Source organism: Temnothorax longispinosus, chromosome 4 (assembly GCF_030848805.1).
Source record: "Temnothorax longispinosus isolate EJ_2023e chromosome 4, Tlon_JGU_v1, whole genome shotgun sequence".
In the NCBI taxonomy this organism is placed as follows: domain Eukaryota; kingdom Metazoa; phylum Arthropoda; class Insecta; order Hymenoptera; family Formicidae; genus Temnothorax; species Temnothorax longispinosus.
The window spans coordinates 3,646,700-3,670,294 of record NC_092361.1 but is presented as its reverse complement, the minus strand read 5'-3'; the positions used below and the strand labels follow the sequence as shown (position 1 = coordinate 3,670,294).

At 42.7% G+C, this 23,595-nt stretch overlaps 3 protein-coding genes across 10 annotated transcripts; 2 read left to right on the top strand and 1 right to left on the bottom strand.

Moving 5' to 3' along the window:
- Positions 1 to 51: 51 nt before the first annotated feature.
- LOC139811787 (LMBR1 domain-containing protein 2 homolog) lies at positions 52 to 3,687 on the bottom strand. Its single transcript, XM_071776178.1, has 10 exons — positions 3,367 to 3,687; positions 2,877 to 3,214; positions 2,533 to 2,743; positions 2,274 to 2,450; positions 2,018 to 2,195; positions 1,720 to 1,901; positions 1,413 to 1,652; positions 1,131 to 1,332; positions 860 to 982; positions 52 to 781 (listed from the first exon to the last, which is right to left on the bottom strand). The coding sequence occupies exons 1-10, from the start codon at positions 3,538 to 3,540 to the stop codon at positions 543 to 545; spliced, it is 2,064 nt and encodes a 687-aa protein (XP_071632279.1). The 5' UTR covers positions 3,541 to 3,687; the 3' UTR covers positions 52 to 542.
- A 2,538-nt stretch (positions 3,688 to 6,225) lies between these two features.
- LOC139811399 (interference hedgehog) lies at positions 6,226 to 18,033 on the top strand. Of its 8 annotated transcripts, XM_071775688.1 has the most exons (9): positions 6,226 to 6,365; positions 6,494 to 6,723; positions 6,802 to 7,463; positions 12,235 to 12,315; positions 12,403 to 12,660; positions 12,829 to 13,821; positions 14,641 to 15,468; positions 15,544 to 15,659; positions 16,263 to 18,033. In XM_071775688.1, the coding sequence occupies exons 4-9, from the start codon at positions 12,246 to 12,248 to the stop codon at positions 16,434 to 16,436; spliced, it is 2,439 nt and encodes an 812-aa protein (XP_071631789.1). In that variant the 5' UTR covers positions 6,226 to 6,365; positions 6,494 to 6,723; positions 6,802 to 7,463; positions 12,235 to 12,245; the 3' UTR covers positions 16,437 to 18,033. The 8 variants fall into 8 exon arrangements, with proteins under 8 accessions (XP_071631789.1, XP_071631791.1, XP_071631788.1 ...); XM_071775690.1 differs by having other exon boundaries at positions 6,494 to 7,463; positions 14,644 to 15,468; XM_071775687.1 differs by having other exon boundaries at positions 6,494 to 7,463.
- Positions 18,034 to 18,586: 553 nt separating this feature from the next.
- On the top strand, positions 18,587 to 23,439 carry LOC139811021 (uncharacterized). The gene is made up of 8 exons (XM_071775024.1): positions 18,587 to 20,211; positions 20,388 to 20,478; positions 20,572 to 21,539; positions 21,621 to 21,807; positions 21,911 to 22,057; positions 22,255 to 22,549; positions 22,668 to 22,935; positions 23,002 to 23,439. Exons 1-8 carry the CDS (start codon positions 18,937 to 18,939, stop codon positions 23,062 to 23,064), a joined length of 3,294 nt encoding a protein of 1,097 aa, XP_071631125.1. The 5' UTR covers positions 18,587 to 18,936; the 3' UTR covers positions 23,065 to 23,439.
- The last annotated feature ends 156 nt before the right edge of the window (positions 23,440 to 23,595 follow it).

Below are 23,595 nucleotides of genomic sequence, written 5' to 3'. Positions count from 1 at the left end.
AAAAAGTTAGATATTAATGAATAACTATTTCAGGTACATGTGGTTAAAAAATCGTATATAAATTATTTATTAACTTCAACATAAGTCAAACTATACAAAACTTAAGAGGATAGTCGAAGAATAAAAATATATTTGCCCTAATAAACATAATATACATATTAAGTCGAACATTCATTGCGTTATCACTGATTCTATCCACCGTAATCTCGTTACAATTCTTATATTTAAAAAAATGAGTTTCTGTTTCAAGCAAGCATCTGCGCAACTTTCATTCTTTTAGTCCAGTTTCTTCGTATACAATAAGTTATAAATATATCTCATAACGATACAACTTTATTTTAATTCGTGGTCCTACCTAGAGTAATCGGGTTCAAAATACTACAAATATGTAAAGCCTTACGTTTCAAGTTTAATAAGAGCCATCGCGCTGCTTTGTATCAATGAGCCTTCGCATAACTCGATATGAACGTCGTGTAAATCTTTAAAAGCCAATTGACTTCTACAATAGCACCTAAACTGTATTTGCTAAAATGTTATCCCTTTTAAATATCATCAAACAATCCTCTCGGTGGAGGACCTACGCGACTTGTACTCGTGGAAAATGCTCTCGCGTTACTTGGATCGAACGAATCAATATCGCCCTGGTTTTCCATATCACACCGATTTGCACCATAGCTGTCTCCGCCGAATGTCATACCGATGTAATACTCCGAGGGATCGAAATCGTGCAACAGGCCCGCTCTCGCGGACTCGATTGACTCGTCTCGTTTTAACGGCCGTACTGAAGCATTGTTAACGATAATGTTACTTATTATGTAATCTATATCACTTGGTGTCATTCATTTTTTATTATACATACCAGTGTCCGTGCTTTGTCGAGATGTCCTGTAACGCGATCCTGTACCTGCCGAAATATTGAATCTTTCCTGCAACTCGCGTCGTCTGTACATAGAATCTTCCGCTCTTTGCCGTTTACGTCTCTCTATAACAAGAACATATGCTGTTTTTTTATTTCAATATTTATTTTTTCAACATATTAGATATTAACATGGAAAAATTATAGAGACCATTTTTTAATGTAATATATATGCCGCGTTAAAAGTGTAATTAATAATGTAATTCATCGATACCTCTTTTTATAAGTTCTCTTCCCTCGTCCACGAGATCCGTCGTGAACTCGTCATCGTCAAGGAATTGTTGAAAGCCTAGCATAGAAAGCAATCTACTGCCTATGCTAAAATATGTCGCTAAGCAGAACGCCAGAATTGCCATGGGAAAGTATACGTTAAATCCATCGGATATTATGGAAATGACATCCATATGACCCATCACCTGACGAAAAAGGAACCGATAAAGACAAAATCCAATTCAAAGAAATTTACAAGTTATTTAAATATTTTAAATGATATTACTTGCGTATAATGCGTTTCCAGGATATGAGTTTTGATGATGTGGGAATCCATGTGAATAAGTCCGAGAAAATTAAGACACATGGGCGGAGTTAAGCGACACAGCATCATACCGCTGAATATCAAACTGTACTCGTTCGTTTGATGATGAGGTGCCAAGTAATAGAGATTCAATACTCGTATCTTCAAGACTGTCGAATAAGCGCAATAGCAAAGGTATGCGATGATCAATGTGGATAACATCTGAGAATAAACACGATAAATGATAGTATATATACCAAAATGCAAAATAATAAATGCAAATCTTTACCTCTATCGTAAAATAATCATAATTTCTCTTTGCTAAATTCAGAAACTGGGCGAATAAAGACAACACAGGAGACTTGTTGAAGAATGTTACTTCTGACCATACCACGGCTACTGACAAGCAGCCGGTGCAAATAGCAGCTGCCTTTAAAACGTAATCCTTCACGATACATTTCCAGTACCATTCTAAAATTTAAATTACATTACAGAGTCAAAAGTTACAAGAATTAAATTACTGAGCAAACATTGCATAATACCAATGCAGCGGAATAAAATCCAAAGCAAAACGAGACGTTACTTACCGACAACAGGATTGTAAATAATACGAAACGGAAGCGGACGATGCATAGGGAAAGACTGTTTAAATCTTCTATCATGACTCACTTGATTCTTCGCTACATCTTCCAAATCAAATATCGCATCCACTAAAATGCCCCATTGAGTTTCTATGCGCTGTAAGGTCTGCAGCGCTTTTATAGTCTAAAAAAAAACAAATAATGGCGACATGTAGAAACGTGATATCGTTGTGATATCGTAACACGTATGCTGTTAACAAACCTGTCTATGTAGACGAATTAGAGATTTTTCGGAAGGTGTATCTGTTGGAGTGTCATCGGGCAATTGCCTTCTGTTCATTCGATCCTTCAATTCTGCGGGTATCTTTTGAAAGATCGTTTCCAGATTGCAATGGAACGGATGACCGGGCCCAATGGATATTGTTGCAATTTGCAGCGACTAAATAACATTATTATCTATTATAAGAGCTTTCGCAATTATTGCATTGAAACACAAACGTATTAACATCTTCATCTCGTACCTCGAGTATGTCGTCCACCGTCTCTTCCGCTTCGCACTTGTCTAAACTTAATTTCGCCACCTTGAAATAGCTGTAGTTTAAAGTGTATCCAGGCTTGCTGGCATTCCATAATCCTCGAGGTACCTTTACGAGGGCGTAACCGAGCAGTAAGACTAATAAAAATAAACCCCACGTATTGGATGCAGATGATGCTATGGCTTTCAATTTTTGCCTATGAGAAAGCAAACATCCTAATTATTTATACATATAGATAACATTTTGTAATAACTTATATTTATATATATTGTAACATGAATATGTTATAACTTTACGTTTTGATAATGCTATAATTTAATGAAACTCACCCATCAAGATCTAAGCCAGGTTTCAACGCAATGTATATCAAGAGTATACCGCATATAAACAAGTAACTGCCGTAATATATAGCGTTATCTATTAAAGCGGACTTTAACTTTCCGCGTACGGTGAAATCTCCCGCTTTTATATAGGACTGCATCAATGGGAGTATCAACCACGTCAGGCACTGCGACGTCCAGTAAACTATCCTCCACAGATTTGGAAATACATTCTCCGGCACGTTGGGCCAAGGCTCTTTGCAAGTGGTATACGGTACGGAAGTCGTATTATTGAGATCCTTGGTGCTGTTGTGTATATTCTGTTCTACGCATTGCCTGAATACCGTCTGCCAAGGTAAAACGTTTACTTAGTCTAGTTTTCTGGGTAAGGAAAGAGAGAGAGAGAGAGAGAGAGAGAGAGAGAGAGAGAGAGAGAGAGAGAGAGAGACCATATATTCAAAATAAGAAGATTGTACGTGTGTGCTAGATAGATAATTACCAAAGAGACATCCAACGGTAGCATGAAGATTGTTAATAGGGAAAAGTACCAAGCTATCAACACAGAGATAGTGACCGCAATGTGATGTCGAAACACGTTTCCATACTTGAAGAGCAAAGTTCCAGCCACCAGGAATGCCGCTATCATCTCCGTTACGACCGCGCTGAGAGCCATCTTGCCTTTAATATCTCACGTGACAGTGATATCCGACGAATCCTACGGGTCTCCAGCCGCCGTTGGATGCTTATGCGCTCGCATCGAGACTACCTTCTGCCTCTTGCGTCTCCTTGACTTTAATCTCCGCGTCCCTCTGCATCTTCTCGAGTTTCTCCAACGTGACCGATTTCAGCGGGATCAATTTTGGCTTACAGAGGATGTAGTTCAACGTTTCGTTCTGATACAGCAGACCTTGCCTCGGCAGGACTATGTCGCACTGTTCCACCTGACTGTCCGTGGGCTCTGACATCTTCGGTCAATCCACGAGGCCTCAGCGAGTCAACGACCTCTTCATCGTGGCATCTGGTAGCGGAAGAGTATCGCTGTAACATGAATCAAGGATTAATTGAAAATTTCCACAAGGAGATAATCCTGATATCGATTCAGCTTAATACATCATTTTCAAAGTTTGTTGTTTTTTTCTTTTTTAATGTGTCTAGGATAGGCTCGGTCCTATCGCCGTGTCTCCAACTGTGGTTGCTCCAGTTTTCTGACACAAAATCTCTCGTTAATTTTCAAAGTTTGGACGTTTCGCCGGGCTACGCTCGTCTCGATCGCGACAGACTCGAGTCAGCTGACACAGCTGACAGAGAAGAGTCAACACCTTGCGTAGGTACCTGACGTAATGCAATTGACAGAACGCCGCGACTGTCGCACGTTGAGGCGAACGTCCCTGGATCCTCCTCGCGTACTCCCGTCGTCGGACAATTCGCCGGAGGAATTATGCCGCCGATGCCGTTTCCCCGTAACCGACACAGAATGACAGAACTGACAGCTCGCTCCCAGCTGGTTGACGAACTCCGCGAACACTCGTGAATCGCCGACGGATCTTTACCAGCGGGGCCGTGGAACGTCAGGGGTTATGGACCGTCCGAGCTGGACGTCGGACGTCGCGACGCGACTGTGCGATGCTTGGAACTAACTGGAACTAACGTCGACGTAGATAAGTAGATAAGTCAGCGCAGCTAGGTAGATAAGTAAGATAAAGTGGATAAATATGCGTGGCAACTTTTGTGTTGCTTGAAATTCTAAACTTGAAACGGAGATAAATATGACATTGGGCGTTGGAGAAAGAGAAAGCGAAGATTCCAAGCACAAAAAGTGCAAGCCAAACACAAACAGATGATATATACCATTGCAGCTTGTCAAGGATAAATATGATGACGATTCTTGCGCTGCTCCGACATTTGATAACGAATATATTTGCGACGTATATTGAAAAACATGGTAATCTACCCTTCTATGTTTTCATAACAGATTTTTCATTATTTGGAAAAAAAAAGAAAAGGCAGACATGCCTCGATAATGCCATATCTGACTTACTACATTATATTGATTTTTAATATGCAAGTAATTTTCAAGAAGAAGATCCTAAAAGGAGAAAGAAAAGGAAGGCAGGGGAGTCTGTCCGGTCTATCCTCAGCTGCACTCTTTGTGATTGCGCTATTATTTCTGCATTGAAAACGAGACGGATGTACGAACTGATGAGGAGGAAAAGAGGAGAGATGAAGGATACAAAAAAGTTCAATCGCGCGAAACCTGTTCGAGAGGGATAAAGGGAGCTGATCACGTGCAGGGCGGATCGACCAATGCTGTGTCGCGGTTCGACTCTTAAATTTCTAATAAATCAACGATATTATACGCTGAAAATAACAGAGACGTCATTCGCCGTTAGACGTTTGCCATTTATCTTTTTAAGCTGAGACGATGTATTCATATCGAGAGAGAAAAAGAAGAAAGAAAGAACGAGAGAGATATAAGTGCAGAAAGTGTAACCGGAGAACAGTATCGGGTGGACAGCAGCGCAAGCAGTCCGAAGTCAGCGTAAATTCGCGCGTGGGAATTATACGCCAAGATTTGGACTGATCGGATGAAGTTAGCTGCCAAAGGTACGTGCCGCCCATTCTGTTCTGGGCGACCCGATCACCGACCCGAGACCGAGAGGAGATTCAACCAGATTCGACGCGTTGACACGCGGGGGGACACGGATGGGGAATGATGATGGGTGCGCTGACATTCCTCGGTCGTAAATAAAAAGTGTCGTATTTAGCTTCGCCGAAGCGACGGGGGAGCGAGGGGGGAGAAGGGTGATGACGATAGCCGATCCTGGAACCGAGAGCGACACGGCATCCGCCAGTCCAAGTGAGACGGATGCGTACCGTTTGCTTATTTATCGCCTCTCGGTTGTCATAATAATAGATTCGTGAAAGAGAGGACTTCCTGCGAATGATATATATATATTCAAGATCAAGGTCGCGTGATATACCTATGCAGAGACACACGTGCCACTTCAGCATCCTCGACGGAAGATGTGATTTTTTTGAAAGCGTTATTAAGTTTTATGCTGGAGCAACAAGCTCGAATTGTCTCCGAATACCGCAACAAACGCACATTCGTGTTTTACGGGGAAAAACGTGAGTAAATAGCAGACGACGAATCATTCTTATTTAATGTAAAATTTGAGCTATTTGTCTATTTGTCGCTCGACAAAAACATCAGTTTCATAATTACATAATCACGTTTGATAATACAAAGTATGGAGAAGGATATAATCTCGAATCGAGAAGTTAATTTTTTCATTTCTCTTTTTTTTACAGAAAAGATTGGAGCAGGTGAGATCATATGTTTCGTCAAATTTTTAAATACACCTCCACGCGACTTTTCGAATTTCAAATTTCAAGACGCGATTCGTCCCCGACTTCAAGCTTATCAGTCGCTGACAATGCTGACATGCGCCGTATGTCGCAAACAAATTTGAAAACGTCGCCGGTCGCCGTATACATGTAAATATCCCAAGCAAATCTATACATATGTCGATTACTGCATGCAATCATATATACATTTATAAGTCTAACACGTATAAACTTTGTACAGCGATTTTATACTCCGATATACGTCGAACTTTTCGCAGGAAACGTTTATCGGACCACGTTGCTGAATCGAGCGCGCGCGCGCCAGGCCACGTGACAGCGGGTACCAATCGGAACGAAACTAAAGATCCCAGTTATCAAGCGTCCACTGGTATCTCTCTCTCCTTCCCTCGGACGCTGGCGTATGTCTCTGTCTCACTCTCGGATCAGAAGGTGTAGAAGGTGGTGCAGGCAGTGCAGGAGGCCAGGAGGCAGAACCTCACGCGACTCCGTAAGTTTGTTGTACGGTGAACCTTCTCGTCTTTCCCTCCTTTTCTCTCCAGCTTCTAATTGTGCCTGTTTCGCTTAGAGCGCAGAAGGTATAACGTGGTGCAGCTAAGAGAAGCCGGAGTCTGCATCAGTATATCGCGGCTGGCACCATATTACCACCACCATCACCGCCGCCACCACCACCACGTCGCCGTCGCCGCGCGGCGGCATCCCTCCATCGAGTCGCCGCCGCGGTTCAAAACCTGTCGGTCTGCATTCCAGTGTCGCCGCCGGTGAACGCCAAGCAGCAACAGGCGCAGGCCAGAGCCAGCAGCGGCGGCAGCGGTCTCGTCGTCAAGCGCGTCCCGTTCCGTCCCGTGTGCCCGTGTCCCGTTTCGCCGCGACGCCGTGTACCCAAACCGCGCGCGCGTCCGCTTGCTCGGCGTCGCGCGTCCGTTGAGTTCGCGCTGAAGAACATGAAGTAGACGAGGGTGACCGTCTCGTCGGGGTGATCGTCTCTTGTGCGCGCGCGAGAAACCGGGGAAGCGCCCGGCGTGAAAAGAGGAAGCTCTACAAAGGGAGCACGCGGGCCACCGCCGCGACGGCCGCGTATCTTCATCGGGTCTCTCGGGTCTCGTTCCTGCGGTGCGGCGTCCGTCTTCCCGAATTACATCCCGCGGGGTCGGCGAGCGACGCGCGGGGCGAGAGGACATCACTCTTTCGGCGTCGGCTTCGGTCGGCGCGGCGGGATCGAGAAAAAGGGTAAGCACGCCATTTCTCTCTCTTTCTCTCTCTCTCTCTCTCTCTCTCTCTCTCTCTCTCTCTCTCTCGTTCCCTCTCTCCCTCTTTCTCTCTGCCTCCTTCCCTGTTTTTCCCTCTTTTTCTCTCTCTAGACGGACGATCTTGGCTCCGGTGCAGGTCGATCGATCGCGCGATCGTGGAACCCGGTCCTCCGCTCGGAACCGCTCGCGTCCGATCGTCCGGTCACCCCGCGTCGGAAAGGGAACACCACCAACACGCTCCGGAGATTTCCGTTTCCACGGGAGAGAATTACGGACGTCGGAAACTGGATCCGGATCTTCCCATCCGCGTTGCGTTACGCTCTCTGTATTTAGAGTGGGCACACGCTCGTTCTATTTGCACTTTCTACGTGCGAGACGAGGCGCCGCGCAACCTCCGGAGCGTGTTGGTGGTGTTCCCTTTCCGACGCGGGGCGACCGGACGATCGGACGCGAGCGGTTCCACGATCGCGCGATCGATCGACCTGCACCGGAGCCGAGATCGTCCGCCTAGAGAGAGAGAAAAAGAGGGAAGAAACAGGGAAGGTGGCAGAGAGAAAGAGGGAAGATGCGAAGTGTGGAGGAGACACGGTAATAATTCTTTTTCCTCGAGCTGTAGCGTTATGATACGCTGCTACAGCACGCGTAGGTACATCCATTCACATCACGGATCGCGACGTCAGTCGTACTATGCACCCACACGCTCGCCTTTTAATGTATCTGAAACTATCACGTCGACGTTTTCCCGACTACGGAAAAGGTTGGCGAACGAAAACGCGTCTCGGTCCCTTGGCGAAGCGACGATTAAGATGTTTCATGCACGAGGAATACCCCTTTCGAACCTGATTAATACACAATGACTATGTTAATGCGACGGTTGTTTAATCAGTATAATTTTCTCACCAGCGCCAGTGTAGTACAAGTAATTAATATGATGATGTATCTTCTCCTTTGATTCAATTTAATAAAAGACTTAAAAATATTAATTTTTAATTAATATTATGCTAATTAAATAGTTGTACGGCGCGCGTGAGAATCGAAATCGATGTCGATTGATGCAGAGAAAGAATAATTAACATAGTAATCACATTTAGGAATTCTCGTCTGGTGCGATCTGTAGTGTAAAAATATGGTAATTAGAGAGTTTTAAATATTCATAGCCCTCTAGTGATATATGATGTAATTTCATAGAAATTTCCAAAATGTGTATGCCGGATGTATGTGTATGCCGGAAGATTATCGACGCGACGGCAGCCTACCGTGTTTTATGTACGAGGAGACTCTTAACTTCTGGTTAAATGGTAGCGTAAATGGCGGTGGTACGTAACAGGTGAGAAGGGCCGCAAAGAGGCTGGTTTCCGATGTTACCTCTCGTAAAAATAAAGAAGCCGAATTCCAAAGCAGTGGTTGTCCACTCCGCGCCCCTCTTGGCACGAACGCGAGAACGCGTGCACGCGCGACCGATGGGTTTGCACGCGCAATCTGCGGCGCCGTAATTACACCTAATCCGTCGCGCCGTCGTATTTAACGACTTAATCGTCGTGGTGTGTTATACACAGGCGGGTGATGTGTCATACGCTGCAAAATTTATGAAGTGTAATAGAGAAGAAAAATTATTGCGTAGGAGAGATTAATTACGAGAGAAATTGTCACAGACAATACATAATTGACAATTTGATAGTACGTTTCTTAGTGTACGTATTTTCCCGAGTACCGAATGCAAATTACAATTCAATAACCGGATATAATACAATTATAATATTCGGATATTCATAATAATTAACGTACAAGTTTTATCACGTAGATCTTGAGTCGACACGGGTCCGAGTTGCCTGGTTATTTTGAATATTCAATTCGACGTGGTTTATGTATAGGAGACACAGACGAGAAAAGATGACCGAGGTCCGTCCTAATCTTTTGTGAGAAATCTGAAAAATCTAACACTCGAAAAAAAATCTGACCGCTCCGAGAGAGAGACTTTCCGCCCTGAAAATGCTCTGATCCTTTAAGGACGTTCTCTCGTCCTTATACTAGAGAAAATCGTTTTTCTTTATATTTTCTTGAAACTGTGAATATACGTTAATTTAGGTGTGCTTTATGCGTGGTATAAATTTCAGTACCTCTTCCGGGATAAAAAATAAAGATACTGAGCCTCAAAGTTTAAAAAAAAAATTTAAAATTTAATTTTTTTTAGTTTTGGCATTTTTTCCTTATAGAACTCGACGAGAGAAGCAACTTTGGTCCTCTTGGCCAACCTCGTATCTCTTACCGTTTGGCCTGGAAAACCTTTTCATTAGTAAAAGTTGAAACTTTGAGGCTCAGTATCTTGATTTTTTATCCCGAAAGAGGTACTGAAATTTATACCACACATAAAGCACACCTAAATTAACGTATATTCACAGTTTTAAGGAAATCCTAAGAAAATCGATTTTCTCTAGTATAAGGACGAGAGAACGTCCTTAAGACGGGCTCTCCTTCCTGCTCTACGCGGAATGCGTGGCCGTGCCATATAAATGACTATCCGTGTCATTAGTATTCCAGCGAAGGACCGTCTCTCGCGGTGCGTTTATGGGATCGAGGGGGGATCGCGATCACGACGGCGGCGGCAAGGACGGGTTCCTCCGTCTCGTTAACAGGTGAGGCAGACTCTGTGAAAGTGAGGAAGGGAATTTCGGAGCAAGTGAGGTGAATGCGTTGGGTTTAACGTGTCATTTTAGGGATGTAAAAGAGTAATTCACGTTCCTCCGAGTTTCTCGACGGAGTCGGAAGAGCTTCTCGCGCGTGGCCGATTCGGGCAGATCGTATCTCGTGGCGCAAGTGGTTTTTTTCGGTTCAATAATCCGATCGAAGTGTCGGTTTCGCATTTTTACCTGGGAACGACGCGCCGCGGTCGAGTCATCGAGTGGAGAACGAGTTCGCGATAAAACTGGCGAATCTGAATTTCGCCTCCACGCCCCTCATTTGTCTCGCAAGCGCGCTTAATGGGATCGAGGATTTCGCGACAACGACGAAGACCTGAATCGCCGCCGCGAATACAGGTGAGATTAAGAAAAAAAAGGAGGACGCGGGGAAGATTTCGCGGAGCGGAGAACGCGCTGGCAGAGTGGATGATAACGAATGAGAGGTCCTGCTTTTAGCTGCTCCCGCACTCCCCTGCGTGATATCTTGATCCCCCTTTCGTCCTACGACGCCTGAATACACTTGTTTCGTCGGATCTCTTTTATACACTTCCTATCTGCATTTCTTCCACACCTGTTTTTCTCCTTTTTTTCCCCCCCATCTTCTTTCCTCGCTCTCCCGGTGCACGCACGAGTCTCGCTACAAGCTCAGAGAGGGTACGAAAACGAACTATTAAGAAAGAGGATTTACCGAATCTTCTTTACGTGTGAATTAACTGTAATAACTTTCGCAATTAAATCGTCCCCCGCGTCTTCTCTCGCATTACGTTTCCAGAAAGAGATACGGAGAGATAAGATTTAGACTAAAGAATAGACTGCGAATGAAGGTAATCGACGCGGAAGAAATCGCTACAGATCGCACCAGACGAGAATTCCTAAATGTGATCACTATGTTAATTATTTATTCTTTCTCTGTATATATCAATCGACATCGATTTCAATTCTCACGTGCGCCGTACAACTATTTAATTAGCATATAATATTAATTAAAAATTAATATTTTTAAGTCTTTTATTAAATTGAATCAAAGGAGAAGATACATCATCATATTGATTACTTGTATTACACTGGCGCTGGTGAGAAAATTATACTGGTGCATTAATCAGGTTCGAAAGGGGTATTCCTCGTGCATGAAACATCTTAATCGTCGCTTCGCCGAGGGACCGAGGCGCGTTCTCGTTCGCCAACCTTTTCCGCAGTCGGGAAAACGTCGACGTGATAGTTTCAGATACCATTAAAAGGCGAGCGTGTGGGTGCGTAGTACGACGTCGCGATCCGTGATGTGAATGGATATACCTACGCGCGCTGTAGCGGCGTATCGTAACGCTACAACTCGAGGAAAAAGAATTATTACCGTCGCTCTTCGCCATCGCGGGCGCGCTGATGGCCTCGCGCGAGCGGGCACGTGGGTGTAAAACGGTTCGCGCAATGAACGGCAGCTTTCGACGCCGTATATGGATATTTTCTAGACAGCCACGCGTCACCCAGCCGACTCCCTTTTCTCGTTATTATTACGCGAGAAACAAAAACCCGTTATGTTTCATTGCTCGTTATCATTCGTCGTTGTGATTCGCATAAGGTTTGTTCTCTCTTGCTTACGTCTTTTAGCCGCTGCACTTTTTTCCCTTCTTTCCCTCTATAAAATCTTCCAAATGTAATAATATTTTTAAAAAACAGGGATTGTAAAGATTGCAATGAGGAAATTTTATGAAACAGAACGATCTTGTACGTGCTATGTATACCTACTATATTTTTTATGGATAATTGTTACCCATTTTTCTCACAGAATGATATGTATTGTATTTTATCATATGTAAAACTTGTAATTACTTTAAGCTGGACCGTCATTGTCATTTCGTGTCTATAATTTAGGATGAAAAATGTGTTCTATTTTCACGTGAACTCGGCGTTCTAAACTTAAACGGTATGCTTGCTCGGTATTAATTTTAGTAGGTCTTCGCCGACACTCTGCCAGCCGCATATTTGCTTTCCCGCGGACGAAGGATCGGAAAAACAACCAGTAGCACGCGAAATGTCTAGTTAACTTAATGGCACTGTCTTCTTTCGTGCTTGCAGAATGTGTCAAGATGACATCTATCTCCTCTTTATGTGGCATCATCGTTATCCTGTTCTACAGTCCGATCGCGTATACATGCGGTGAGCTTCTTAAGACAGTGTTACGTAAATATACTCCGGATGTCGCGCGAAAGAGAATAATAATGTTGCCTTTGATGTTCGTAACAGAGAACGACAAGATACAGGAGTTGGGTATGTCCTTTACTCGACACCCGCAACCTCTGGCCGCTCCGTTGAATGACGACGTGAACTTCGAGTGCAGCCTCAATATCCCCGCGGAGCGTTTCGCTTGGCACCACAGGCCTCTAGGCTCAAGCAAATGGACCCCGGTGCCCAACCCCAACGTCGGTGGCAAAACGTCCCGGCACGTTGTCACCTTCGATAACGAGTCGAAGGCCGGAGACTACCGTTGCATCGCATTTTTCGGTGAGTCACCACGAAAATTAATACTTTGTTCAATCAATAATCCATTTTGTCTTATTTGAAAACTATACGTAATACAAAATGATGTCAGGATTGTACTATCTACGATAGAGTAGCCGTTCTAGAGTATACACCAAGAGATTACATAAATTCTTTTTAATTTTCTCACAGGTATCAGTGGTTTAGCATCGGATCCAGCGAGATTGACGCTCGCGACAATACAGAACTTCTCTGATAAGAATGATGTCTTCATTGCGGTGGCGGAGGGTAACACCGTGCCCATCACATGTCCCGTACCGTATTCCGAACCGGAAGCCATAGTGCAGTTCTACAAGAACGACGTGCTTATCAAGGACGCGGATTTGGTGAATGGCAGGACCATGGTCATCAAGAACGTCAGAACGACGGACAGTGGATCGTACCACTGTAGCGTTAACAATTACATAACGGTGGTAACATTTATGAGCAACTATAAGACCATCTTGACGGTACACGGGAACTTGACTTTCCAACCACCGTATCTCACCAAACAGCCGCAAACGGAATACATTGTTCCGCGTGGCAAGAATGTTACGTTAGAGTGTTTCGGCGCTGGTTATCCTGTGCCGCGCGTCACTTGGAGTCGCCTAGGCGGCTCTCTACCGTCAAAGTCGGTGAAGTCACCCATCGGTTTGACGTTGGTCCACGTGCAATCATCCGATCGCGGGGAATATGATTGCGTATGGAGCAACGATGTCCGACAGATCAAATCGGCGATTATCTTGAGGGTGGTGGAACCGCCGAGAGTCACGAGACAGCCGAGCGCGTGTAAGTTCCACGAGGGCGGAAAATTGCAGCTCTCGTGTAACGTAACGGGCGAGCCGGAACCAATCGTCGAATGGCTTATCAACGGAGAGTCTCTGATGCCTAGCAAGACACAGGAGATGAGAGGCTCCACTCTTATCATATCCGAGGTCGAGAAGAAGCACGCCGGGATCGTTCAATGCGTTGCCAGCAACGAGTACGGATCGCATTCGGGATACAACCTGTTGCAGGTTCAACCGACGGAGCATATTGTCGGCGGCAAGGCTGAATCGAAGCCGGACGGCACTATGTCGAGGCATAAGCATACCAGGATCGGTGGTAGACGCAAGAATAAAGAAGGAAAGAAGAAGGGAGGCGCAGGTAGTTATTTGCTTGTGTTATCGTCGTTTCGTACATTTTCTTATCGTTTTATCAAACGTTTGGTTGAGATATCGCTGATTAAATTCCTTCAGGGACGGTTCTCTTTCGTGAAAAATTCCAGAACTCATAATTTTTGTTAAACATAAAATTAAAAGGCGCTTTTTGTATGATTAATTTTAACGTATTATGGGTATTGATTAATTTACATTCTTGCACTTTGGACCGATTTTCAGTTGAATATAAAACTACATAAAGAAACTGAATCAATTTGAAAAATTATAGCATTTTCAATTTTATTCAAATTATTTTTATATCCAATTTTCCTTGGCAATTGCATACATATATTCTGAATTCAATCTTTGTATTGGACAGATAACATCCAGGTTGATATATTAAATACAAAGCAAGAAGATCGAACTTTTTTGCGTGGGGGTTCGGGAGGCGGAGCCCCTGACCAGAGATCGCGAGCCTCCGAAGGCGGCAGCGCGAGCAAGCTAGTTGTTTTTGTCACTTTTCCTCCGAACGATGTCTTCCTTCTGCTTACCGCCCACCACAGGCTCAATGGTGTAGCCTTTGGTGGACAGTTCTACTGTTCCAATATATATCTATGAGTTCTAATTAATTAATGTACAAGCAGGGCGAATCACTATGAAAGACTGCGTAAATATACATTATTAAAAATATCGTTATTATGGTCGCGCTCTTAATTTATTTTATATTCTACATATTTCCGTACCGATGATTAAAATTAAAATTCTGTTGCAATTTTTTATATTTCAATCACAAAAAAATTGATTTTTCTGTTCGTGGTCCTTTCAGCAGCAGTGATTTTGGTACCTCCGAATCGGCCCAACGTCACAAGATTGTCCGACATCTCCGTCATGGTGCGATGGTCGGTGCCGGAGAACAAAGGTTTACCGATACAATTTTTCAAGGTCCAGTATCGAGAGATCGGCCCGAAGACGATTGGTAAACAGGCGAAGTGGATGACGGCTAACTCGGAGATACCGACTCATGTGCGATCCTTCGAAGTGACCGACTTGCAGCCCGATCATACCTATCGATTCAGGATTGCCGCGGTGTACTCGAATAACGATAACAAGCTGAGCCGGAATTCCATGCGTTTTCATCTCAACAGGGATACCGGTATTGAGAGCAATAGGATGCCGATACCCTTGTTGACGAACACTGAGGCGTTGGGACCACATGAGGTGTTGTTGGTTTGGCAGAATCCCGATAGGTCGGCGAAAATCGACGGGTTTTACATTTATCATCGGGCCTCCACCTCAGCTGGCGAATATCTGAAGACCACCGTCGAGGGAAAGAATGCCTTTAACATGACCATTTCTCACTTACAACCCGACACCACATACGAATTCAAAGTCCAAAGCTTCTCCGTTGACGCGGCGTCGGAATTTTCCCAAATATTGCGGCAGAAAACTAAAAAGCCCGTCGTCGACCATCCGGTTCAGCAAGTGGTGGCGGAAAATAAATTAAGACCGAGCGAGAGTAACAAGAATGTCAGTATACACGTCATAATCGGTGGGGTATTTGGAGCATCGCTCATTCTGATTGCTCTCGCCTTTGCAGCGAGATTTCTATACAAAAGAGCGAAGTATAAGCAAAGTCAGGAGTCGCAAAGCGAAGGTACATGACTTAACGAATTGATAAAACGCACTTTTAATGTAATCTTGAATGACATTCTTTCCTTTTGACGAGCAGGTAAACCGATAACGAACGGACGAGTAATGAACGGTGGAGTCACAGACTCCAAGATTAACATTACGTCCAATCCGCTTGCCGGCCTCGACACGTCCGAAGATATAATGCAGCCTAAGGTCAGTATTTGTAAGTAACAACGTCTGCACTTTTATTTCACCGGAAGAAAGTAACGGAACTGAATTCGGTCATTCGGCGTTTGTCCGAACAATAATGAGAAGCATCGAATTTCGTTCTTAAGCTCTCCGTGTACAATTTTGTGTACTCGATTTCTTCGAACCATAGTTGTTTACCTTTGATCAGTCATTTACTTTCCTTCCGGAAGTCAGTACGATTCTAGACGAGCGCGGAATATCTGTTTAGTCGCATATAAAAAGATTCTGTCGCTTCAACAATTAAAGATATGAATTATCTTCGAATTATGAGCAAGATGGTTCAGCAGGACTTTTACGGGGATCTCACATTTACTCGACATCGACTTCTGCTCTCGTCTAATAGTGTAAATGCGACATTAAATTGCCCGATATATTAAGGAGACTAGTCTTTTCTAGTTTTAGCATTGGTCGCGCGCTGCTCTTTAATTCTACTCGCTCTCTGCACTCTCTCTGGAGCCGCTTTTCTTTTGTTTTTCCGAACGCGACACACGCACGTTACCACTTACACGCTCTAGATCTGAAAAAAGAAGCGAACGAACGAACGAACACGCATGTTTCTAAATCCAGAGCGGGCAACAGTCATCGATGGAAATGACGTCGTTTCTAAACGGCCAAAACAACAATGGCAGCAACAACGGCCATAACAACGGCGACGCAGCCGGGTCTGACGTGAACGTCACGTCACATAACGAGCCGTCGTCTCTGCGCCAAGGGCCGCTGCCTATCGAACAACGTTTGTGAGAATGATTGCAGCTATATCTCTATTTTATAGACGGTAAGAATGCGACCCGACCCGCATCCTCGAGGACGGAATTTTACACCGTTGATCGAACGTACGAACCTATTAACGAACTTTATTTTGCGGGAAGAAACGTAAGGACTTGTCGACACGTTATCTCAACGAGAAACTTAACTTATAGACTGTATTTAACGTATTCAGCTATTATCGCAACTATGAGACTGTTGCAAGACATTTACAGGGTGTCTTAAGTAGATATGCTCAAACGTATCGTTACTGTAGATTGGGATTAATTTCGCGCAACTTGCGCGGGGAAAAGATATGCGACGTCGCAGATTTCCTGGCAAATACAACGCACCTTTTACATTCAGTATAATCGAGTATAGTATTGTGAAAAGAGATATTTCTTTCCACGTCTTCCGTTTGTCACAGACAGTATTTCACGACAGCCGAAATAGTCCCATTTTATAGTACATAATTAGAAAGTAAAAAACGATCTGATTGCATCCTATGACATATTTTTTGTCTTTCCCTTTCTCTTTATAAGGAAACGTTATTAAGACCCTTGTTCCGTTAAGTAGATGTGAAATTTAATTAATGTACCTGTGAAATAACTGACTTAACTGTTACATATCTACTTAACGGTCGTAAACTAGTGAGCACTGAACAACGTTGTTTAGTAATTTTTTTAATCTCTTTTCGCGCGTTGTACACACTTTTACATCACTTTCATACATAGGCTGCTTTTTAAGAGTTTTGTAATAAAAGCTTATGTATCTAAAGTACATAACGTAAGGATACACGATACGTATAGTTACATTAACTATTCGCCAATGTTGAAAAGAAGGTAGTGTCATTTTACGATAGAGAGTTATTAGTAATATTCTTTTTTTTATTAAGTAATGAAGACATAATGGTTGAGTCATATATTGTTAACATTTTCTTGGTGTGTATGCCTGTTATTTTTATAAATGTTTTCCTAGCTGCGGACAGAGTGGTTGAATAACTTTCTAATGTCATCCATGACCAATGCAATACAACACGTCACGATATCTCTGACGGTGATTTGTTGTCAAAATTATATACATATATGTAGAACGTTGTTTATATTGCGAGCGGGAAAAAAAAGGAGATTGTGATAAAATTTATATTTTGATAATTGATATTTTGCGTATAACGGCAAAAGACGAAAATTGTAAATACGAGTGTACAAAACTTTTCTAATAAATTATTTAGAATGTTTGGCTAATGGAAAGTACTGCAATTCGCAATTCTGTAAGTTGGCAGCGAAGCTAGTGAAAATATCCATTGTACATACTAGGATAGCATTCAAGCGACACGAATGAGTACATGTGCCTTACATCTTGCCTGAAGATAATGATGAACTAAAAATAACTGATTATTTATATACTTCTGTACATGTATACCACCATTTTGTGTACTTAATTTTTATAAAATAAATTATATTCAAAAAGGAATGGAAAAATGTGAAACACGCGCGTGCCTGTATGAAGTGAAAGCTTTATAAAACATTCCTTTTTTTATTCAGCGTGACTGTACAATATAACGTGCTTTAAATATAACGATTGTGTGATTAAATGATGAATAAATCATTGGTGAAATACCATTGGAGATCTACAGCTGAATGTAAGTCTTCTAAGAGGTGTAGCAGAAGGTGTACACAATCAATATAAGTCTTTCTTGATAAAATTTGTAGCTTCAATAATGAAATGTAACAAATTTCTATACGGTCTATAATTGTACGATCGCATCAAAGTTAAAATTTCATTCTATTTATACATTTATTCATATTTTTATGTATGGAATTCTATAAAATTAATAATTTTTATGTATATCATATGTTTTTATGTATCACTATGCGTGACGTACAGTTTATTCATGGTATATATTCTGAATCTTTAAATATCTTCCACGTTACGGACGTAAAGTACAAAAATAGAATTTTATCGCAAGTTACGTAAGCCATCCAAAGCTAGGGCTTTACGTAATAGGGCTTCCCTTGTCTTCCGTCGCGGTCGTCGAATGATTTTGAATCGAAGGACCGTTCCCGCCGGGGCACTGCGCCGTCTGCGCCACTTCCGGACAGCTGGACAGAGGACGCTCGGCGCGGTTCCGCTACCTGGATATTTAAAAGTAACCGTAAACCGTGTGGCGGATCGTGTCGTGTGCCGGGGAAAGGACTGCTCGGGGCGTGCGTGCGCATAAATAAATAAATAAATCGGTCGAAGCATCACAGAGAACGTCGTCCTTCGCACGGATTGTGATGTTCGCGAGATTCGTCCGAGTCAGGGGGTCGAGCGAGGTAACCAGCTGAGTCCTCAACTTGCAGCCACAGAAACGAATTTGCGAGGTTCGGTGAATCCGGATTTAGGCGCATGCCGACCTCTCTCCTTTTTTCTCTCTTTTTATGAGTGATCGGGCGAAGCCGTAAACACCGGCGGATCTCCGTTCAACGGCCAGCGGGACGCGTCCGAGATCAGGATGTGCGATTTGATAGACCTGAACAGTCCGGACGTGAGGGGTGCGCTGGAGCCGGCGAAGCTTGCGTCGCCGCTGATCCCGCCGCCGGAGGGTGTCGAGTGCGACGACGGAACGGGCACGGAGTCGGCGACGGGGAAGCGCGAGGGCGACGGTAATAACAATCCGTTCGACCGAGCGCTGCACGAGACCGTCGAGTACGTCAGCAAGAAGAACGATCCCTTCGAGGTGATGCTGCAGCGAGCCCTGAGGTCCAAAGAATGGAAAAGCTCGCAGTCCGTGGACTTTACGGACGACTTTACACCGAGGCGTAAGAAGAGGTACTTGAAAACGATGAACAAGACGTTGGGTGTGCTCGACGAGTCGTTGCTCGAAAGCAGGTTCGGCTTGTTCGGCGTAGACAAGAGGGAAGCGAAGATCAGGACGGGGAGTGTCGATAACGATGCGAGAAACACTTACGTCCGCGATGGCAAAGCGGCAGACGATGCGTCTGTCATCGAGCAAGAGCATAAGGTATCTGTTGATGGACCGGACTCGCTCGAGTTGTCCATCTTAAGTCAATCTGCGATGAATGACACGCTGTTCCTGAGCTGTGCTAACCCCGAGGAGAATGGCAGGGTGTCACCTTCCTTGGAGAAGGATACTTGGTTCGGAGGATTTGCCTTTCCTTCAAACGCCAAACATCTTAAGCCGCCAAATGTTCAGCGTTCGTTGTCGCAGGGAGCTGGAAAGTCCCCGAAAGGATTGCTGGGTCTGAATAGGAGATCGCAATCCATGACGGATGGCCGTAGGAGAGCCTCGCAGAGCACCAGCAGCACCGTGTCGTCTGTCCTGGACAGGGCGTTCTTAGAAAGTAAACTGAGCGAACGGTCTGTATTCTACAATCTATCGAACGCCTCGTCTATAACGAAATTGACTTCTGCTTCGCTGTCGTCGTCGGTACTGTCGAACGATGCTATGAACAACGCTTTCCTGGATGACGGTTCGTTGAAAAGCAGTCAGGAGAAGATGAATGCCAGCGAAAGTTTTGTGGATATAAAGCCGAGGCAGTACGACTTATCGGATTTGGCGGAAAGACTTAACAAATTGAAATATACTGTGAACGATACGACCAATACTTCGAGTGTAACGAAGAATGACTCCAATTCCACGAAAGAGGAAAATAATAAACGGACCCCGAATAATAAATTGATAGATGTCGATGTATTCGTGCCAGAACAAAATAAGGAATTTAATAAAAGCTCATCTTCCACTTGTTCTTCAGACTCTGTATTTGCTGTAAGATATTTAACAGAATTATATACCGCATAGTGTTTAGTATTTTGCAAGAAATATTCACATTTTGTTTATCGTTAATATCTTAACACTTAAACATAAAAATGTACGGTGTTTCGCAAAATTAATTTATTTCTAAACTACTTGATATTGAAGCAGAAAATAAAAACTGATTACAGAATACAAGTAAAGTCGATCGGTCAATCCTGAATGAGGCTAAGGTGCTTGCAAGGACTTTTGAGGAATTAGCATTAAAAACAGATTCTGGATGTAAGTATTTTATAATATTTATTATATAGCACTTGCAATTAATTTAAGTTCTTAATGGTTCTTTTTTTCATTATCTTTCTTTTTCTTCACCAGCTGGTACGGATGATGATTTAATTTCGAATAATACTCTATGGATGTCAGCATTATTACCGGCATTTGATGATGAACCTGTAGTAGATGATTTAATTGATTTACCTGTCTCGCCAGAAGGATACTCGAGAGACATTAGAAACAATGATAAGAGGCAATCTTCTACAAGTAGTGATAGCGCGGAAGAAAATTTATTGAAAAAACTGGAATTTACCGGTGTTTCTGTTGTAAAACAAGATGTATCTTCGTTATTGTCAGATCTCAGAAAATTAATTAATGCAGAAAGTAATACAGAAGCTAAGAAATTACTTGATAATCTGGAAAACATTTTGGATGTTAATTATAAAAATAATACAGAGTTATTAGTAACTTGTTTAAATATATCAAATAAGTCACAGAGTTCTCAGAAAATGCCCTTAGATAGCATCGAAAGATCCGATAAATCAAGTACAGATAAAAGCGAGGAAGGAAGCGATAAGGTATCATCCTCAGAAAAGCTCTGTAATAACGAAAAGTCGCCAGACATAAACTGTACACCGGAAAATACATCGCAAGACATTGTCAGTAGTTCTCAGAAATCATCGGTTACATCTTCATCCTGCAAAGATAGTAACGAAGATCGTACGAGTAGTGCAAATTCATCTGACTTGACGGAACACAGCAAGCTTGATAAAGAGAAAGATGATCAGGTAGATAAAAAGATAGCGGTAGAATTGCTAATAAATCTCCAGAAATTATTGAGCGGTCAAACTGAGGATGATGCAACGATACAGTTACTTAAAACTATAGGAAAAGTGTTGAATACCGCATTAAATAATAACATTGGAAATGAAATGCAAGCCAATTGCACTAGGAAACAAAATGTTCAACAGACTACACTTGTAAGAGCGTCACAATCTGGTCGTAATGCGTATTCGTCCGCACTATCGACAAGAGTAGCACAAAGACGAAGCTTGGAGCCAAAATCTAAAGTGAGTAAATCTTTATTATCTTCTATGATGTAATTTTAATTATTTGCTTATGCGTCACTGTATTTTCTGCCGTTCGAGAAGACAGTTAGAAGAAGTGTATCCGCAGTCGAGTCATCACCCAAGAGTACGTCAAACACACAAATACGCAGACGTGGGGACACATCTGAATTGGAGAATCGCCAAAAACGTTTTTCAAGCGACCCCGGATTCATTAACAATCTATCAAGTAAAAAACTTGCGATTCCAGAAAGGAACAATACAAGAAAAGGTAAATTATGTTATTAAATTTAATATTAAATATACACATTGTTATTAAATGATCATTCGCTTGATATATAATTAATCGAATTACATGTTGAAATTCATTTCAGCGGAAGCTGCAGAGCCTGGTAACAAAAAGGAGAAATCTATGGGTATAAGCGATGTTAAAAATAAGCTGAAGAAAAGATCGGACGTAGTCAGTAAAAGAGGTCCTATGAAAGCAGTGCATCCTGTAGATAACATGCAAAATAAAAGAGGTATGTTTAATCTGTTGAAAGAACTTAAGAACACTTGATTAATTAACTAATGTAATAATATCCTCGAATTCTTATTAAACAGAAGTAACTAATAATTTATGATTATAAAAATTGATAACTTTTATAATTATCAAGTATGTAAGAGTTGACATTTTATTAACTGATAATACAATTTGCTAATTTTTACAACAATGTAGCATCAGTCGCGAGACAAAGGACATCTTTTCAAATCACTACTCCACCAAACTCCGACAAAACTACTCCACTGGGTAATAAAATAATCAGCAGCACCCCTAATTCGGATAATAATTGCGTGCCTAAGAAATCTGCAAAATCCAAACCGATAGCCTCGTCAACGCCGGACGGCCAAAAAAGCAAGAACGCACCGTTGACGTCTGTTAATAAAAAACGTAACCTTTCCTGTGATATTTCGCCGGTGACTACGTATGTAAACATGAGCGGCAGCGATGAACAGAAGGGCAGTCCTAAAAGGTAAGAGCAAATCGACTTGAAACGATGATCCATCTGTTCAGTCTGTCATTTATCAAGAGCATAGAAAATAAAGAAACTTACAAGATTACGTAACGATCGGATTTACTTAATATTTCAGAACGTCTAAGCTGCCGACCCCGAAGAAATGTACAACACCCACGCGTCAGCGTACGGACGCATACGGCATTCCAAGGTTTCTGACGCCGCCGAGGAATCATTCGTCGCTCAATACGAATAATCCGCAGTCTCCGCAGCGCTTGAACAGGAGCTTAATCAATTTCCACCGATACTCACCTGTGAGCGAGAAACAGAATGCCGGAAAGATACGGCAGAGTCCGCTGAAGGAATCTAACAGAGTCAGTGCGAAAGTCAAGCCGCTTAACTTGGTACGTCTGTGACGTCTTTCGTACGAGTATCATCGTACCAACTGGTTTTTTGCATTTTATGCGCAGATTTCCAAAATTAAGCGACACAGTACCGGTGATTTTGCCGAGAAGGAGAACAATTACGCGTGAGAACGAAGCGAGAGAAGAAGGAGATCGAAACCACGATCGCGCTGTTGTGATACCGATCGTGTACCGGAGATTGCCTCTTATAGAAATTGTCGTAAGAAAGAGATGCGGTTTTTATTTACTTTTGTGATATACTTGTACGTTTTATAATAAAATATGCAGCGAGAAAGTGTGCGATTCGACCGTTCGCCAATCCTGAAGCAGTCTCATTAAAGCGTTTATGCGCAAACGTGTGTATCCTTGATGAATTTATTTACGCAACTTGACAAAAACGACTCAAATTAAATTTCAACTAATGCGATAATGAGATCCCAGGTTTGTGAAAGAGTTAATGAGAGATTCAGAGAAAGACGAATTATATGTGAACGCTCAGGATAATCCCGATAATTTTGAAAAATTTTATTGATTGCCTTAAAGTTATTGTTTTCCCTTCCCGCCGTCTAAAATGTCGATGAAAAACTTTGTTGTACGTTTTTATGTGTGGCATTAAAAAAAAATGCTATTTATTCCGCGTCGAGGATAAAAATTTTAAAT

Bases quoted from the DNA above. Each gene is read 5' to 3' on its own strand.
- LOC139811021 (XM_071775024.1), top strand. From the start codon at position 18,937: ATGTGCGATTTGATAGACCTGAACAGTCCGGACGTGAGGGGTGCGCTG. The intron at 21,540-21,620 runs GTGAGTAAATCT...CCGTTCGAGAAG, and splicing joins GCTTGGAGCCAAAATCTAAA to ACAGTTAGAAGAAGTGTATC. The intron at 22,058-22,254 runs GTATGTTTAATC...ACAACAATGTAG, and splicing joins TAACATGCAAAATAAAAGAG to CATCAGTCGCGAGACAAAGG.
- LOC139811399 (XM_071775688.1), top strand. From the start codon at position 12,246: ATGACATCTATCTCCTCTTTATGTGGCATCATCGTTATCCTGTTCTAC. The intron at 15,469-15,543 runs GTACATGACTTA...TTTGACGAGCAG, and splicing joins TCAGGAGTCGCAAAGCGAAG to GTAAACCGATAACGAACGGA. The intron at 15,660-16,262 runs GTCAGTATTTGT...TTCTAAATCCAG, and splicing joins AAGATATAATGCAGCCTAAG to AGCGGGCAACAGTCATCGAT.
- LOC139811787 (XM_071776178.1), bottom strand. From the start codon at position 3,540: ATGGCTCTCAGCGCGGTCGTAACGGAGATGATAGCGGCATTCCTGGTG. The intron at 2,744-2,876 runs GTGAGTTTCATT...GCTTTCTCATAG, and splicing joins CCTGGCTTAGATCTTGATGG to GCAAAAATTGAAAGCCATAG. The intron at 2,451-2,532 runs GTACGAGATGAA...AATGTTATTTAG, and splicing joins CGGTGGACGACATACTCGAG to TCGCTGCAAATTGCAACAAT.